The sequence below is a fragment of the Pleurodeles waltl genome, chromosome 5 (genome assembly GCF_031143425.1).
Source record: "Pleurodeles waltl isolate 20211129_DDA chromosome 5, aPleWal1.hap1.20221129, whole genome shotgun sequence".
NCBI classification, from domain to species: Eukaryota; Metazoa; Chordata; class Amphibia; order Caudata; family Salamandridae; genus Pleurodeles; species Pleurodeles waltl.
In genome coordinates, this window is record NC_090444.1 from 1308699765 (window position 1) to 1308719664 (window position 19900).

Sequence of the window (19900 nt, forward strand, 5' to 3'; positions counted from 1 at the left end):
TCCAGGGCCTTGCAATGACCTGTGTAAATTAGTACCTGCTGAGGAAGGACCTGTCCTGGTGTATAGAGAGGAGTGCCACCCCTAATGGGAGCTGCTGCGCATATTTCTTCATGATGCATACCAGGCAGAAGTCTGGGGTGGACAGGCATCACAAAGTGACTATCTTTCCCTTTGCTTCCTGGTCAATTTTACATTTTCGGATCCTAAATGTCTTGCAGTCCTCTTCTAACTGTAAGCATGCCCATCTTAGGCAGTAGTCTCCCGTCATGGTTTTTTGATGGTGGAACCACCTCAGGCACACTCATTAACCTGAAGAATGTGACAGCAAAAGCTGCCTTGAATACAGTTGTCTTGTAAGGGTCGGCGCAATTTAGTGAGGAGGACTCTTACGATTGCTGTCAGGCAGTCAAGTTTAGGGATAATATGGTGTCTTTCAATATCATCCCTGAACACCCTCATCCCTTCATTGCTGCTTTTTTGTAGTAGCTCTTTGTGGGGTCGCTGCAACCCTGCCATAGCCTGTAGTGATGCTCTACTGATGCCAGGTGTGCCTCCGTCCATGCTCATGTTTTACCACCCTTGAATGCCCAGCCTATGAAGAGTTCCATCACGTTTCGCAGATCCTTCAGTCTGGAGATCTCCTTGAAGGTCTCCAACCTCTTGAGGTACCTTATGCCAGTCTCTGGTGCCACTGTGTTGTCTACCAGCCAGTCTAGTCCTTATCTATCAAATCCCACAGTGATTTAGGGAACAGGGTTATCCGGGGATCTGCTTCTGGTGCCAATTTCCTGAATTCCTTCCACAGAAAACAAGCAAGGGCATCAGCTTTTGAGTTAAATAGTTCTTGTGTGTGCCTCGCCCTCACCTCAATATTTGACCACAGCTGCGCCCTTGCCATGTTCCTTATGAGCCTCATTACCCATGGGAATGTGCCCCCATTTAATAGCTGAACTGCTTGTTTGCCTGACCACAGCATCAACTTCAGCTCCTTCAAATGCTCTTTTCACATGTACAGTGTGTCCCTACTATGATGAAGGGCTCCAGCATCGTGATGTTCCTTGTGAGCCTTTTCCTTTGCGAAGCTGTTGGCCATGCTTGAGCGCACCATGCACTGCCTAGTGTTGCTCCAAATCCTTTGCTATCTAAAGCATCTGAGAAGTGCTCTAATGGTTGGATGTCATCCAAGAGTGTCTCCACATCAGGGTCCCATTGAAAATGCCTAGGAAGGCCACCAAATCTTGCATGTCCTTGGGCACTCCATTGCCTAGCCTCATGTGGTGGTGTTTCTTAATGTGCTAGTTAGGCTCGCCAAGAAAAACTGTGGCCTGCTGGAATGACCTGTGCACCAAATTCAGTTATCCAATAATCTCTTGTATTTCTGCCAGTGTGTCCTTCTCATTTGCTCCTATCCTCATTAGACTGTCCCTAAGGCATGAACCTTATCTTGTGGTAGTCTACATACTCCCTCCACAGAATGTATCTCACCGCAGAGGAAGGTCAATTTACACGACAGGCCCTGGGTCTCTTCTGCCAGAGGGATGCCCAGTCTGGCTGCTAGCTGCAAGAAGGTCTTCAGGATCCGGAGCATTGCGGGCTCCCTGCCTCCCCCACCATCAGGAAGTTATTGAGGTAGTGCAGAACCCCTCCATCTATGTGCTCTTTTTTCAGCGTATAATCTAAGATGGTGCTAAACATCTCGAAATAAGAACAAGATGTGGAGCAACTCATTTATCAAAGTAGTAGTTGCCTTAGGATAGGGAGAAGCCTGGTGGTGGAACCTATGTCCGCCTTTGCCATAAGTACCTCTTTGCCTATCGCTGTTACTGGCTCTACTACATCATCAGATGAGTGACAGAACACAATGCAATCACACTGATCTAGCCAGGCATTCACTGAATCATCCTCTGTGTAAGAAAGGTGGAGAATTAGTCTAAATTGACTATGTTCCTTCTTTGTGATCACTCCTTGAGAGGAACCACACAATTAGGCAGCAGGCCGTAAAAGGGACCTCCATTGTGCCCAAACCTCAGCTTCTTATCATGGTTTTGTCTTAGCATGGTTTTGTTACTTGGCGTTTCAGCTAGCAGAATGCCACATATGTTGTTAATGCCTTTATCTGTTTTGTTTGCCTTGTTCCCACCTTCATTTGTGACCCACTCCATGTCACTTTCTGTTCTGACTCTTTTTTGCCTGGACTGCCTTGTTTCTCCTGCATTCCGTGCTCAATTGCCCTCCCTTGCACATGCTGCAGATGTGCCTGAACTTGCATGATAAGCCACATAGACAGTCCCCTTTCTTGTATACCCAGCAGACTGTATTTGGGGCCCCTTGAATTGGTCTGTGCTTTGTGGGTCCACTCAAACGTCTGCTTGTTGGAGCAGCAAAGCTTGTCATGCCTGTTTTTGGACTGAAGGCAATAGGGCTGCTCTGCCTTGGACACTATCTTCCTGGCCACTACCATTTTTCGCATGTAACCTTCATCTTCATGGAGCCACTCTAGCTTGGGCCACCTCCGCATCCTGATCCTAAACCTCTTGTCATACTGAAGCCAGGCGTCTCCCCAAACATCCTTTGGGCCTTGTGTATCCTTTACTCATAAAGCCACAGATCTGCAGTGTAATGTGGCAATTTCTCCACTATTATACATGCTATCATCCTGAAGGCATCCAATCAATTCTTGATTTTCATCTTTTTCCTAACTTGCCCCTTTCTTTCTTTTCCTCATCATTTTTTGTCATGATTAACCAAGTCAAACCTTTCCATTTGCACTTCCACGGGTGAAAAGATATCACTGAACAACTCTTTTCACCAGATTCTTTTTTTTAACTGACAACAGTGTTAGCCTTTCTAGACCTGAGGACCTAGCCAACATGGACAGTTGACTTTGGGATGCCCTGGTGTAACTTAGTTCTTGCTGCAATGCCTGGTCACTGCTCCCAATGCTCCCCTGCACCTTTGTATAACTCATTGGTGCCCCGTTTGGTGTGCTGGCAGGTGAAGTGTCTGCCCATGCTGCCACCAGGTTCGCTAGTGTTTGTCCGCGTGCATGTTGCCTGACATGCTTGTTTGCGGGGTGCTTGAAGGACTATGTGTGAGCTGCTCTGTGGAACCCCTTTATAAGTGTCACTCTGTGGGGGCAAGTCCTGTGCAGCACTCTGGGAGAGACATCTCACCACTGGCATTGTGACTATGTTGGCACACCTGCCCATTATTGTAGGGTGGCCCATTATTTCAATTGTGCCCTTCACTTCCTGTGCCACTGAACCTACCATGGCTCCCAAAGGACTAGACAGATGAAGTAAGTTAGCCCTTGCTTGCTCGCTGCCACTACCTATCCCTCACCATTCCAAGCTAATGGACTTTATACATTCATTGATAATAGTACCTATATGCTCACCATTGGGTATGTGTTGTGTTAGCTCACTGGTTCCTGCTGTCGCTGTTGGGGCTACAGATGACAGCTAGCTGCCAGAAACTTGGGTTCCATCTTCGGTGGGTTCCTCTCCTTCGGTTTCCTCGCCTTCTTTTGAGGTGGTTGTCCTCTTTCTTTAGGCTGTCGTCTCTCGGTAGCCTGTTGATCAGGTGTACTCAGCGCCATATAGCATCTGTAGTAAGTATTCCTTTCCCAACTTTCGGCCTGCTTCCCTTGTGCTTTCGAGTAGGTGCTCCATTTCACCATTACCTCATATGGCTTGTGCCAGGGCCTGCTCTTGCTGCTCCGTGTTGCACAGTAGGTGCTGTGCTTTAATACCAGTGATTCCTTGGCTGCCCCAGGCCTTGGTTCAGCTCCCCCTCTTGGGTGTAAATTGGCGCAGAGCCATTTTTTGGCATTCCGTGGCTGGAGCACTGCATGCTGTTACACAGCCTGCTCCTCATGCTACAAGAGGCACTCTCTTTCGAGCCCTGGGCGCTGACAATTCAGGTGAGCAGTTTTTTGGTGCTGGCTGTGTGCTGGTGGATGGAGAGGCTTTGCCGCCAGCTTGTGGCTGTGCTGAGATCTCATTGCTCGCTTCCACTAGTCATGATAATGCCAGAACTTCGTGGTTGCTGCCTGTGTGATGCAGGGAGCAGGTCCCAACTGCATGCCTCCCAAACCCAAGGAGCATACAATGGCCTGGTGTACCACCAGTGTCCCAGAGACCACTCCCTTCTGTCAGCTCAGAACAGCTCTGTGATAGACAGATGCCCTGCCCAGGTGAAGAAGTACAGTAGTTGTTTGGGGCCTACTCTGTTGCCCGGTGAGCAGTTAGCACTGACCCCCCAGTTATGGTGGTGCTGCACACTGGCGTTGGGACACTGCTCGTGGTCTCGATGTGTATCACTTTCTTCCCGCTGGATTGTGGGGAGCGGAGTTCTCTGCCCCTGATGAGACGGTTGTGAATCCCTCTTCCTCATAGCCATTGCATTGCTCCCTCGAAATCCGATCGCAGTGCGTTTCCCTTGCAGGTCCGGTAATGACCTGCTAGCTGATAACCTTGCCCTTTATCCATTCCTTGTGGCAGCCCGATTAGGCCGCTTGAAGGTAGCCGGTTCCTCGCCCAACCAGGTGTGCTATTTTTCAAGTTCCTCTGACTCAGAGGTCCATTTTTGGCATACTGCGGCCTGGCCTTTGTTTTCTCATGTGGGGGGGGTTGGAGTCATAGTAAATGCTGGCTGCCCTGTCATTGCTTTGGGCAGATTCCATCATTAACCTCAACCATGCACACCAGCGCTCTCTGCTCTGTAATGGCTCTGCCTGCCAGGCATCTGCATTACTCGGAGCATTAGACACAATGCTCAGCAGCGATTGACCCTCAGAGGGTTGCATTTGACTGGATCAACACTGGGCCTACTTGATGGCTATGTCGATCTCTGGGAGAAAGTAGGTGCAGGGAGCGAGGATGCATAGACCCCATGGTTGCACAGATTATACTCCTTCCACACATGGGACCTGCTCTGGACCACGCGGTGATTGAGGTGCCCCCCCACTTTCTTATCCTCATCTCTTTTGATACGCATGCAACAAGACACCCCCTCTTGTGAATGTTTAAAGGCACAGGTGTGGTGGGCCCACGGTATACATCACTCAATCAAGGGAGAGGCACCATATATCATGGGACCCCATATTGGGTTGGGTAAGATACCTTTCCCCATCCTTTAGAAATATCACAACATACTTACTGCACCAGACAATGAATAGAGTCTATCGGGACACAGAAGTAGCTTGGTGATGCATGTCTAGTGATTGAGAAATCCTAGGAGCCCCCTCCGTCTAATGAAGATAGTAAGGTTTACTACCAGCTTGCCTTGGATTAGGGTGAATGCTGTGCATTGGGCACACTGTCTTTGCCGCTTTGACTTATAGGCTGGACCGACAGCCCATTGGGACACATTGTTGAGTGGTGATCTGTGCTTTTGGGAGGCATTCAAAGCTTATTTACGGGTCATGTGCATGTAGACATCTTACAGAGTAAAAGTTAAGTTTGCTTAGGCACACCCTGAGACTGAAGGGAGTGCAATTCAACTGGAAGATGAGGAAACTACGCTATAAGAGGTTAGACCTCACTTGATTCACACCAAGGAAAACGTGACAACACAATAGACTGTCGGTGCCTACATGATTTCAGCCAAGTCACAACCAGACAGCATAACAAGGCAGACAAAGCAGGCAGGTTACTACCCTAGTTGTTTAAGGGTGAGTCTCCACACCAACCAATCATGGCATTATTGGCCCAGTCTAACAAACTTGTAAACACCCAAACATAAACAAGGCAATGAATGCCTTTCATATAGATTTATATTAAGTACAGTACTCTGTATCACCATAGGAGATAGCGGAGTACTTAAGAGCATATTCTTGATACATTAACAAAAACTGAGATGCTGGAAAAACTCCTGCACCTAGAAGAGATAGAAGCACCAATCAGAGTAAAATACCTGGAACCGATGTTTTCCCTGAGCTATATGCCACTTTCAGTGGCTTGCTGGCCCAAAGACTGCTGACCCATGTACTTGGAAGCTAGGGACAAAAGGCAGCTACCTCCCCACCACTACTAATGAAACACTTATAGCCCCACTTCTTAAAGATCAGTTTAATCCGTTGGAGGTGAAGTCATATCACCCTCTTTCGAAACTGGATTCTTATTGCAAGGTACTGAGAGGGGTTTTAAGAAGCAGATTACTGCCTTAACTGGAAAACCTGGTACATCCACAACAGCCTGCGTTTATACCACTGAGGCATACTGAGTTAAATGTCAGAAGGCTTTTCCACGTGATAAGTGGTTGCGTGGACAACCATTGAACACTTACTGGTTGTAGCATCAATTGACTTGGACAAGGTCTTTGATTCGCTAGACTGGACATAACTCTTTATGGAACTCAGACCTGAAGTTACTAAATGGATAAGCCAACTGTATGCCCCCCATTGCAGTAAAGGTAATTTCTGCAGAGGTGTGGAAAATGAGTTGTGCAAACCAAGACTGCCCTGTTTTCACTTTTCTATTCTCCCTGCCGCACGAACCAATGGAGGTTATGTTCAGTCAGATGACCGCCATGCACGGAATACAGAGATGCAGGGAGATCCACTCCATATCTCTATATGCAGATGATGTATTATTTCGTGACATAGAGCCCACACGAGTATACATTCTACCAGCCAAAGACCATGTGGCATATGCCCACTAGCATGTGCACTTGCAAACTAAGGCAGAGACATGAGCTGATACATGGCTTACCCCAGGTCACTGTGTGAGCCCTGTACCTAAAGGCAGCACACTGCAGGCTTAGAAGCTGGCATAGGCTCTAAAAGGAAATAGATCTGCCTCACCCATTTGGATATCTATAACAGATTGGTCAATATTCTAGTTTGCTGTCTGTCCCTTTAAAGGAATCATTGCCACAGGAATTAAATTAGTTTTATGCGTCATGCACTGTTAATAGCTTACATCAGATATCTATTGTGTCTTGTTACACAAACAAAAACAGCAATAGCAAGCACCAGAAAGTACACTTATGTTAAATGGGAACACCTATGAGTTGACTTTTCTTAGAATTTTTCTTAACTGAGTTTTGCAGTTCTTCAAAAATAAAGCAATACCTTGCATATAATGAACATGACTGTGTCAAAAAATCCCAGTTCAGTTTCTGACATAATAACTTCGCATCTTACACTGGTTCAGTCATGGCTTCCCTCACTCACGTACAGTTCCTCGCGTCCCCTCCAACAATCCCCTGACACCGTACCATACATATTCCTTCCATTGTTTGTGGCTATTCCATTGCACCTCGCCTGTTGACAGTGCCCATCCCTATACATCCACTTTCATTCATTAGAACACATCTATTCACCCTCCCCTTGTTGTGACAGTGCTGGTAAATTTGTTCTATTTCCATTTCACTCACTAAAAGGCAATGAGTAATCCCACCCATTGGTCCAAGTCCTTCCCTACTTTATCATCCCTATATGATATTTGGATAGGAGTGTCTTCAGCCATCACCCGTTCCATCATATCCCTAGTCCAGTGTGTGTTTACAGGGGCCGGGGCCCAAGCCATCCCTTCACTAGTCGCCTTTTCGCTAGTAACAGTGCAAGGAGTATAAATTTACCTGCATCTTCCCTTGTTTAGGCTTTTTGATGATTCCCAACATACAGTGCTGCAGAGTAAGCTCAAGGGCAATCCCAGTCATTTCTTCAAGATGAGTCACAACCACCTGCCAATATGTCAAAGCCCCATGCCAACTCCAGGCTGAGTGCAGAAAGCCTGCACCACACATCCTCATCGCCGGCAGTCTGCACAGAGACCAACGTATATTTTGCTTAATTTATTTGTGGTGAATGAAGTAGATGAGGTAGACACAGTTTAAAATATATTAATTTGAACACAACACTGCTACAGGGAGTGCAGAATTATTAGGCAAGTTGTATTTTTGAGGATTAATTTTATTATTGAACAACAACCATGTTCTCAATGAACCCAAAAAACTCATTAATATCAAAACTGAATATTTTTGGAAGTAGTTTTTAGTTTGTTTTTAGTTTTAGTTATGTTAGGGGGATATCTGTGTGTGCAGGTGACTATCACTGTGCATAATTATTAGGCAACTTAACAAAAAAATATATATACCCATTTCAATTATTTATCATTACCAGTGAAACCAATATAACATCTCAACATTCACAAATATACATTTCTGACATTCAAAAACAAAACAAAAACAAATCAGTGACCAATATAGCCACCTTTCTTTGCAAGGACACTCAAAAGCCTGCCATCCATGGATTCTGTCAGTGTTTTGATCTGTTCACCATCAACATTGCGTGCAGCAGCAACCACAGCCTCCCAGACACTGTTCAGAGAGGTGTACTGTTTTCCCTCCTTGTAAATCTCACATTTGATGATGGACCACAGGTTCTCAATGGGGTTCAGATCAGGTGAACAAGGAGGCCATGTCATTAGATTTCCTTCTTTTATACCCTTTCTTGCCAGCCACGCTGTGGAGTACTTGGACGCGTGTGATGGAGCATTGTCCTGCATGAAAATCATGTTTTTCTTGAAGGATGCAGACTTCTTCCTGTACCACTGCTTGAAGAAGGTGTCTTCCAGGAACTGGCAGTAGGACTGGGAGTTGAGCTTGACTCCCTCCTCAACCCGAAAAGGCCCCACAAGCTCATCTTTGATGATACCAGCCCAAACCAGTACTCCACCTCCACCTTGCTGGCGTCTGAGTCAGACTGGAGCTCTCTGCCCTTTACCAATCCAGCCACGGGTCCATCCATCTGGCCCATCAAGACTCACTCTCATTTCATCAGTCCATAAAACCTTAGAAAAATCAGTCTTGAGATATTTCTTGGCCCAGTCTTGACGTTTCAGCTTGTGTGTCTTGTTCAGTGGTGGTCGTCTTTCAGCCTTTCTTACCTTGGCCATGTCTCTGAGTATTGCACACCTTGTGCTTTTGGGCACTCCAGTGATGTTGCAGCTCTGAAATATGGCCAAACTGGTGGCAAGTGGCATCGTGGCAGCTGCACGCTTGACTTTTCTCAGTTCATGGGCAGTTATTTTGCGCCTTGGTTTTTCCACACGCTTCTTGCAACCCTGTTGACTATTTTGAATGAAACGCTTGATTGTTCGATGATCACGCTTCAGAAGCTTTGCAATTTTAAGAGTGCTGCATCCCTCTGCAAGATATCTCACTATTTTTGACTTTTCTGAGCCTGTCAAGTCCTTCTTTTGACCCATTTTGCCAAAGGAAAGGAAGTTGCCTAATAATTATGCACACCTGATATAGGGTGTTGATGTCATTAGACCACACCCCTTCTCATTACAGAGATGCACATCACCTAATATGCTTAATTGGTAGTAGGCTTTCGGCCTATACAGCTTGGAGTAAGACAACATGCATAAAGAGGATGATGTGGTCAAAATACTCATTTGCCTAATAATTCTGCACTCCCTGTATATGTCACCCTGACCAAGCTGTATGTTCGATTTCAGTCGGAGTCGGTAAGCTGTTCCCCACAGTTGTCACTTGAAGCCACTAGGTCCTTCCTATGACTGTCAGCCTTTAAAGCCCTATACAGAAGCGATATCGAATGTCCTCTCTTTCCTATATTGAGCAGCACTTGTAGCATTTCTGCCTGAAGAGGGGCATCAGGAACACTCTCCAGATGTCTCTGGCAGCCCTGGCCAATTTTCCATACTCAAAATATTGCCCCTCTCCCACAGAGAATGCCTCCCTGGCATCTTGGGTGGAGATGAAGCACTCCCCAGGATACAGGTCACCCACTAGCTGGCATTCCTCAGTCTGCCACTGTGCAGTAGACGTGGTGTTATTGATATCTCAGAATGACTTTACTATCCATACTTCCAGATCCCCAGAGAAAGAAGGCCAGTGCGAACCCCTCACCGCCACTGGTTCCCAGACATGGGCAGTATGTCTCAGAAGGTGTGGATAACCCCTTTCAACTCTGTCACCCTCCTCAGGCGATCCATCAAAGGCATGTCCGCACATGTTTCCATCAACAACCACTTTTGCCAACCGTCAGTCGCAGTTGCCCATTTTGAAGCGTGTTGTAGGTGTGCCGTATAGTAATACAATTTGATGTCTGCGATCCCCCATCCTCCTGGTTGTGCTTAACAGCGCTCAACGCCACTTTACTTCTTTGTCCAGCCCACATCAGCGTGGTCGGTAGACTACTGAATGTCTTAAACGTCTCTCAGGGATATACATAAGTATAACAAAAATATTAAAAAAACACTTGAAATGAGGGTGTCTAAACATTTCTTAGTAGAGATACAATGATGGAACTTTACCCATACAGTGGATCAGGGGCTACTCTTCATACACCAGAACAGTTTTATAAAATATATGTATCCCTGGTGCCTAAGCCTGGTGTTTTTGTTAACTTGAGCTTGTCTTGTTTAAGGAGGCCTTGGAATATGTGATGCATAATTTAGAAGATATCCCGTTTTTCGAGTAGGGTTATACACAGAATGTCAATGCTCAATGGGGGGCAAGCAAATGTTAATAACATATTTGGATATTTGATGAGGAAATTCAACCCTTTTCCATATCTGAAAAGAGCTTAGTGAGCCGGCCCTTTTAGTTTTCAAGGGGGTATTTGAGATAGTTGTAAATGAATAAGAGCCTGAATGTTGATGCTTGGATTATTGGCGGGTTTGCCAGGCACATGGAATTTGCCTGAACAGTCCCGGGTGTTTCACAATCTGTTGCGGTGAATTTCAGTAAATGTAGCACACCCTTGTTGTCAGAGAGGGTCGGCTGAACACTGAGGAAGGCAAGTGTTCATGGGTTTCAGTGCAGATTTAGTAAGCAGTCCTTATCTAAAAGCCGAGTAATTAGTACAGATGATGCTGTGTCCAACAGTTTAGTTAAACATAAACTTAGTGCTTCGGTGTCTGTGTTTTCTATGCTGGTGAGTGTTGTCATTTAAGTTGTTCTGTGTCCCTCAGTCGATGCAAAAGTGTAGTTTCGTTCCTATGGTTGTGCAATTTTGGGTTTCAAAATATCGTCAGCAAATCCTTAAATACAAACTTCCAATAGCATTAGGTGGAGATTAATAATCCATTAGGCTGAACTAAAACGTGACTGGTATAGTCCCAAGCCAATGGCTGAAAGAGGCTGGTCAAAGAAAGCCAATGGTTGAAAGGGACAGACCCAGACACTACTCTATGTATATTGAAAACAACAGGTCATTTCACATCTGTGATGTCAAAGCCTGAACTAAACACGGCGCAGCCCAAGGAATTCTGCTGCAATCATTACTTTACCATGTAGAATAGGCTCAGGACCAGTGCTTTAAATGGGCCGGTACTCTCCGGTACTGAGTACCGGCACTTTTTTATTTTGAGAGGGAGAGTACCGGCATATCTCAAGATAAACGTAATACTTTTAATTGGAGAGTACCGGCACTTCTCGGAAACAAGCAGGTACTCTATCACAGACTACCTGCACTTCTATTTTTCCATTTAAAGCACTGCACAGGACGTCTGATCAAATCATATCACAAGTAGTCTCATGTTCCTAGGCGTGTGTAAGATCAGTCAACAAGTAACCCACCTAGCAGAAGACCCTGCCAAAAGGGCAGAGTAATCCCACTGAACTCGCCCCAGAAATAGCAGAATATTGTGTGCAGCCCTATCACGCCACAAGACTTAAGTAAATAAAACCTGCAACAATTATACAAAAAAACAAAATACAATAAAAACCATACCGCTGCCAGAAGCGTTTCGTTTCCTTTCATTCTTGCCCATGCACCTCTCACATAAAAGTTTGTTGTTTCCCATCAGTAGCTCCACACAAGTGAAGTGGTAGAGACACGACTGTACAGAGCACTCCTTAGAGCTGGGGGTGTAGCCGTGGGACAGGGTCTGGAAAGCTGTCTGGGGGTTCTGGTCTACAGCTGGCCTTAGCACTGAGAAGGGCCCTTCCTCTGCAGGGGTGGACTCTGTGCTGCTGAGGCCGAGTCTGGAGATGGCGCTTCTGAGGTTCTCTTCATCACAGTTGTTATTACTGGCCTTGCCAGAAGTCCGTTCTTCAGAGGCCTGGTCTGTGTCGATGCAGGGCGGGAGGGACACATTACTGTCGGGTGCATGCTTCAGTGAGCTTTCGCACTCTGAGGCCTCGCTGTCAGCATCCACGCTGCTCTCGCAGTGACTGCCGCCCCCTTTGTCACTGCCCTCCGAGGGAGTCCCACTGACGACGGTGTCCAACGTGCCATTTACCTTTCCATCAGTCAGAGACCCGCCTTCCCCTTCAGAAATTATACTTTTCTGCTGCATTATAAGACGACTCTCTTCGCAGGAGGACATCCTCGCAAGTCCCCTTTCTTGGTTTAATACATTCTGTAAAGCAAAGATTGAAGTCAGTGAGCTAAACTGTGCATAATGGGTTTCCTTGAACAGACATCTAACATGCAGTTTTTACTAATTTACCACTCATGACGTGAAAGCTAGCAACAATGTGCCGGCTTTCATCCTACAGCGATGTTGCAGTTTCACTACAAACCAACAAGTCAACACTTAGTAGGACAAGTCTGTAAATTGCACGAACATCTGATGGAGTGTGATTGAAATCTAATAATTAGCATGGGAAGCTTGCAATATAGTGCTTAGTGAAATCGCATAGAAAATGTAAACGTTAACACGTGTATGAAATGTGCCCACAGGGAGTGGCCATCAATGTATTCGATGATTAATGAAATTGACTAATAATGAAATATTAATGTACTAATGTATGATTTTGTATTAGTATTAAGGGTTATATGTATTAAAAATTGCTAATAAATCACTAGGCCTTAGTTAGCATGAGTCGGGGCCTAGCTGTCCGGTTTCATATTAAATGTGTTTTTCTAAACGTGCAGTGTGCTGACTTGCTAAAGGACATGTAGTTGTACTTTTCCAGAAGCTAGAAGATGAGTGTAACCGTAGTAGATTCATTCTCATGAAGACTCGACTTGCTCAAGGAGACATTCTTGCCAAATGCAACAGTGTAAACTTGCAATAGGTACAAGGCCGCCTGAACCGGTATGGACAATGGGACTACTGACTGAGCCTGAGAAAGTATAAGTTTGAACCTGACATTCTACCCGTTGGAGACGTCAATGACAGGAGCCAATAAACTATGTGAGAACTGTTATGGGGTGACAATCTTAATGAGGCGAGAAATAAACCATTGGATGGAGATGATGGTGCGCCAAAACTTGCCCAATTGGAAATTAGGGGACTGTACAACAAGTTTGATATAAAATTCTTGGACACGAGGAGAAATCAGCTATTACGAGCTATTACAAGCCATTTTGCCACTTCATGCTGTCACTCTGCCCGAAGACTTTGCTGTTTGATTCTTCAAACCATCCTTACTTTGCCTTGCCCGATTCTATACTTTTCCTCCTTATGAGGGATGTATTCCCTTTTGTTCGATCTTGCTGAACTTTGCTTTGTTTCCTGGCTGAAGGCAAATCAACTGATGTCCTGAGGACGAAGACTGACTCTGTATGCTGACCCATTACAGAGGGTAACTATATGATGATGAAATTGTAATTGTCTATTTGCCTTTTCTTTCTAGGTACCAACTGCTTCTTCGATAGAGACCCTAGACAGATGTTTTCTAAATTGATGTTGCTAAATCGTTTTGCATGAAGCCCAACATGCCAATGCTAATTCGAGGTTAGTTAAGGAGTTCATTAAATGGACGCTAATAGACAAATGACTGAATCTATGCTTTGTTGAATAATACGCTATTGATACTCTGCTAAAGTTAACCCATGTTGACGTCGTGCTATGTTCTAATATTCATGATCTTTGCTTCGATGAAATCTTATTCGAGTTGCCATATTATGACATTGTTGATGTGCTTCTTGGTTTTGAGACTAATAAACTTGCTAGTAGCGTGTAATCAACAGGGAATAAATATCATAAATCATACTAAACTCTGTGTGGTTATTCATGACTGAAAGGTCATGGTGTGTTTCAAGTTTATTGACGTTACTGATTACTTTGATTGATTTGCTACTGTGATTATTGATGAGGTTATTGATTGACAGGTTGACTAGTTATCTCGTCTTAAGGAGACTTCAATCAGGGTCAAAAGATTCTTCGGCCTAAAATGAGTCCCAGAGTGAATAAATTATCTAGATTGGGATGCGTTAACACATCAAAAGGAGCTTTGAAATGCCTATTTATACAGGTTAACCTCTTCAGAAAAACAAGTCAGAGAAAAACAGAATGCGCCAAAGGAGAAACACTATTGATGCTAAAATAAAATAGTTCTGGCTTACATCAAGGAACAATCATTGGCAAAGCCAAATGGTCTCACCTATGCAAGAGCTACTTGCTTTGCCAATGCGTTTAAGCTATGCGGTACAACACTATGGCTGCTGTTCAGCATGGTCAAAAGTTAGTTGCATAGACCTGAGTCGCGTGGAGTGTCAGAGTGGAATGGCGAAGAGTGAAGAAGTGTTGTAGAGTTCAGTGGCAGAGTCACATTTTGGAGTGGAACAGTATGGAGTCGCACCGAGCAGCAAACACTGGAATGCCATAGAGTAGACTGGACTGGTGTAGAGTGCACTGGCGTAGTGTTGCAGAGTACAGTGGCACTGAGTGCAGTAGCAATGAATTTAGCGGCATACCGTGTAGCGTCATAGAATGCAGTGGTGTAGATTAGAGTGGCATAGAATGGTGCAGAGTTGAGTGATGCATAGGGCAGTGGTGCAGAGTATAGTTGAGTGGTACAGAGTGCAGTGGCGTAGAGTGGTGCAGAGCACAGTAGCACAGAGAGGTGTAGAGTATAGTGCCATAGAGTGCAGTGGCACAGAGTAGTGTAGAGTATAGTGCCACAGAGTGGAGTAGTGCAGAGTGGCACAGAGTTCAGTGGTGGAGAGTGTAGTGTAGCAGTGTAGTCTCAGAGTGCAGTGGAGTACAGCGGCGCAGAGAACAAAGACACAGAGTACAGTGATGCAGAGTACAGTGTAGTGGCATAGAGTGCAGTGACAGAGTGCAATGGCATAAAATGCAGTGGTTAAGAGTTGAGTGGAGTGGCGTAAAGTGCTTTGCCGTAGAGTAGAGTGAAGGGGCATAGAATGGAGTGGTGCAGGGTAGAGGGCTACTGCGTAGAGTGGTGTGGAGTGGCATAGAGTGTAATGGCCTAGAGTAATGTGGTGTTAAGTGCAGAGTAGACAGAAGTGGGGTGCAGTTGAATGCCATAGAGTTCGAAGCACAGAGCTTAGTGTTACAGAGAGCGTACTTGTGTAGCGTGTATTAGAATAGTGTGCAGTGGCGTAGAGTGCAGTGTTGCACCATGGCATAAAGTGCAGTGGTGTAGAGTGCAGTTATGCAGAGTAGATAGGTGTGGCCTAGACTTGAGTGGCATAGTGTAGTGGCAAAGAGTGTAATGGCAACGAGTGCATTGGCATAGAGTAGAGTGGTACAGGGTAGAGTGGAGAGGCATAGCGTGAGGTGGCATAGAGTACAGTAGCATAGGGTAGAGTGGTACAGAATGCAGTGGCATGGAGTGGTGCAGAGTGCAGTAGTGTGGAGTGGTGTGGAGTGATGCAGAGTGGAGTGGTGTAGAGCAGAGTATGCATGGTATGGTAGAGCACTGCCATTACAGACAACACATTTTCAATTCAAATTACCATTACATTTGCACAGACATACAGTTTTACTAATAAAACTATACAGTGCGCAAACGAAAATGTGTGGAAATTGCATCACCTAGTGTAATGATTTGTTCTGATCATATTAAAGTATTTGCTTCAGGGGGTAGAGGGCTGGGGGGGCCAACATCAGCGGTGGAAGCGGGGTACCCCGGGCCTTCTCTCCCCTCAACAAAACCACCAAGGAGGCCCAAGACTGCAAAGGTCTAAACTGTGGGCACGCCCGCGCTAAATCACTGACTTTGAAGATGCACGACTGTTCTGGGGATCAGCCTGCACACCCTTAAGATGGCGGCTGTGATGGCGCTCACTCGCTCATGAGACTCGACCTGGACTCCTGCGGAACACGCCACATACCCTTACCTGGTGGGCAGTGTGACCGCCTTTCCTGCATGGTTCTGTTGTCTACAGCGGTGCTGGTGAGGACATCCTGGCAGTTCAACTTTGCTGGAGACTTCGCCTCGGATCGGTGCCCAGGCTTTGGTGCGGACGGCGTGGAGCGGCCTGGCTACCCGGAGGCCTAGAGTGAAGCTGCTTCTCGACACCCCTGCCACATGGTCTTCTGAAGTGGCTTAAGTCTCCGATTCATCTCCCACTGATGGCGATGAGCACCCAGCTGGCTTCCAACGTTGCCTGAATTGGTTGGAGCTTAGGGGGATTTGTGACAGCCCACAAGGCTTGAACATCAGGGGTGAGCTGGGGGTATTCTTATGAAGCACTGGCGTTACAGTGGACCACAACTTACGCTCCCTATCTGTGGCACTGGCTCTGGCTCTCCAACAGACTGCCGCATGTGCCCTACATCTCTCTCTGGCACTTTAATTGGTACATATTCCCTTCATTCCCACATTCTCTTTCAATAACTGTTTATGGTAACCTGCTTATGCTGGATGGTAAAAACCTAAGTTGTTGAGGGGGACGGATGGCCAGTTGCTCAACAGATGTGGGGGATCTGCACAGCGGGATGGCTGTTTCATATGAGCCTCACTGAGCAATGCCATATCCCACACCAATTGGGCCCCTCTGCTGTTGTCAACATTTCTTCACCAATTGTGAGGGCTGGGACACTCCTTTGTTTGTGGTGGGCTCCTTGGGGGTGTTGCTGTACAGGGCACGACATACACCCTCATTCAAGCTAACTGGGACACTGCCTTTCAACATTTTTCCTCCTATCAGTGTTGCCTACCTTAATCTCTTGCAGCTGGGTGGGGCGATCATGACTGCTCATCACAACAAATAAAAAGGACAACTCCATCAAAGACTTACTCACTAAGCCCATGATCAAAAAGCCAGAACACCATAGCGTGGCTTCCCTATTGGCGTCCTCCTCAGCAGATGGGGTGGTTTCTGACCAAATGGATGAGGAAGCACTGGTCACTCGGGCGTTCTTGGAGAATCTCTTTGGCACTTTGATAGATGACAGTGCGGCCCTCAAACAGGAAATGACGATGGATGTAAAGGACATTAAGATATGGGAGAATTAGGACAGAGAGTCAACGCCTTTGAAGAGGTTGGTGACTCAAGAGCGGAAGAGCTTGATGTGCATCGGAGTGAACTGCTGGATCTCCCAGATAGGAACATTGAACTGCACTACCATTTGGAGGACCTTGAGAATAGGTCTCGGAGTGCCAACATAAGAATTAGAAGATTCCCTCTCCATGCGACATCAGGGAACTTGGAGACTATTTTGTCATGTGGCGCCAGATCTCGCTAAATAAGACATTACACTGCTAAATCCCTGAGCATGTCCCAAGACATTCTGACCTGTCTCCGCTACTATAAGCAAAAGGAGGCAATCATGGCTGCTGTATGAGATTGAAACGCCATCAACATCAAGGGTAACAAGGTCTGGTTATATCAGTAACTATCTCCCGTCACCCTGCAACGCTGCCGATCACTAAGGCCTATCACAGAATCTTCCAAGCACGGGGGATTCGCTATAGATGGGGACATCCCTTTTGCCTCACGTTCATATGGAACGAGACATGGAGTGTACTCACAATAGATGAAGCCACATGATGCAGATATTATAATCCCGCCCTTCCCTGCAGAGTCCCTCCCATTATTCATCTGGCTCACAACGCTCCACGTGACCAAAGATGAAAAGATTGACCAAAGCTACATGGATGGAGAGCCGCAAGGCAAAGGCAGACCTCATATGCCAACCCAAGCATCAGGAAACCACCTGAGAACCTGAAAATGACTAAAGGATAGTCCCTCTGTGGGGCAATGTATGTATGTATATCGTATTTTTTTAAAGCGCATTCCGACTCAGGAAGAGCATCGAAACGCTAATGTAGAGGGAGAGGAGCAAAGGGAAAGAGCCAAGAATCCACAGATTCCATCCCAAAAAGCAACTAATAATAGAAAATAAACAAAAAAAGAAATTACTTGAAGGTACAAACCAGGGTGCTAAGTGACTACTATCGGGGGAAGAGCCTTGTTTTAACCAGTTTCCTGAACCTTAAATAGCAAGGTTCTTGCCGGATATTCAAGGGGAGCAAGTTCCAACTTTTGGCAGCAGCCACAGTGAAAGCTTTATCCCCCCATTTTACTTTATGAGTGCGGGGGACCTGAATTCAAAAGGCATTAGAGGACCTCAGGTTTCTCTTGGGAGCATGCCAACAGAGCTTGGTGGTAAGGTAGCGAGGACCAATCCCGTAAGCAGCCTTATACGTCAGACAGAGTGATTTAAAAATAATACGCTGAGCCACTGGAAGCCAGTGAAATTGTTTAAGACTCTCTCTGACAGATACCCGCCGTGAGAGGTTAAAAACCGCTCTAGCGGCTGCATTCTGGACCAATTGCAATTTATTGATCGAGGCCTTATCCAAATCCAGGAATAAGGCATTGCAATAATATACCTTAGACATTACCAACGCTAAAATGGCCGAAACTCTCCATTCATGCTGAAGATATGGAAAAAAATTCCTGAGCATTTTAATAAACCAAAAGCCTATCTTTAAAATATGATTTACCTGATTTTTAAAAGATAAGCAATCATCAAATAGAATGCCCAAATTCCTACTGACCGTAGAAGGGACAGGAAGTGTACCACATTCTGAGCTCCACCAGCGTGAGCTCCATAACTCTTTTCCTGGTCCGAAACAGAGAGTTTCGGTTTTGGTGGCATTCATTTTCAACCAATTGGTCTTCATCCAATTGCTAACCGCTTGCATGCAGTTATTGAACTGATCCGCGACCTCATCCCAAGGTTTTTTAATAGGGATGATAAGCTGAGTGTCATCCGCATAAGAAGAAAGGAAGAAGCCAAAGGAGCGGATCAGACTGGCCAGCGGGGCAACATACACATTAAACAGGGTAGGACTCAGAGAGGACCCCTGTGGAATCCCACAAGGTAATAAATAAGGTGTGGATCTAAAATCACCACAACTTACAGCGGTCCATCTGTTAGTAAGAAAAGATTCCAAAAGCTTAAGGGCTCTCTCTTTTACCCTAACTTGGCCGAGGCGGGACATCAAAAGGTGAGGGGAGATGGTGTCAAATGCCGCCGATAAATCTAATAGTACTAGGATGACCCCTTGACCCTCATCCACCAATTTCCGGATAGCATCGGAAGATTAAATCAAGGCTGTCTCCATAATGTGCGCCTTTCTGAAACCATGTTGAGAGGTGTCAAGGGCTCCCACTTCCACTAAGAAATCAGCTAATTCCAGATTCAAAATTTTCTCTAAAATCTTTGCCAGATAGGGGAGAAGTGCAATTGGCCGTAAATTGTTAAGATCCTGGCTGTCTCCATCAGGCTTCTTCTTAAGGGGAACCACTATGGTTTCTTTCCATATGGGGGGGATACACCCCGGATCTCAAAACCTCCTGAAAAATAGGTGCTAACGCCCGTGCCATCAGATCGGGGGCTAATTGAAAAATAGAAGGGAGGCAAGGATCCATAGGGGAACCTGATGTAATTTCTAAGATCCTCCTTCTAATAACATCCTGAGTTGGGATATGAAAATCAGATAACGCTTTACAGCTAGCTTTAAAATCGGTAGGCTCCCAAGAGGGGAGTTCCCTAGCGATCTCATGATGGGCAAAATTATTGTGTATGGACCTATGGACCCACTCTGGTATGCATCAGTTTGGATGCTCTCCTGCTCCAGTGTGAGAAATGCTCGTAATCCTGCTCCTCCACACTGGGTTCTACCATTCTCAGTGGTGGAGCTTCCTGAACAATTCAATTTATGCATGGACGAGTTTGGCAGCTGCAACATGGACCCCATTTAGGCCAAT

At 45.8% G+C, this 19900-nt stretch overlaps 1 protein-coding gene across 6 annotated transcripts in view; it reads right to left on the reverse strand.

Annotated features, from left to right (window-relative positions):
• The window catches only part of USP45 (ubiquitin specific peptidase 45), an 883181-nt gene that overhangs the window by 136549 nt on the left and 726732 nt on the right, over window positions 1-19900 (reverse strand). For all 6 annotated transcript variants that reach the window (XM_069235543.1, XM_069235541.1, XM_069235545.1 and 3 more), the window contains one exon: window positions 11711-12341. In XM_069235543.1, the coding sequence (XP_069091644.1) occupies window positions 11711-12341 (631 nt within the window). The remainder of the gene's footprint in view (window positions 1-11710; window positions 12342-19900) is intronic.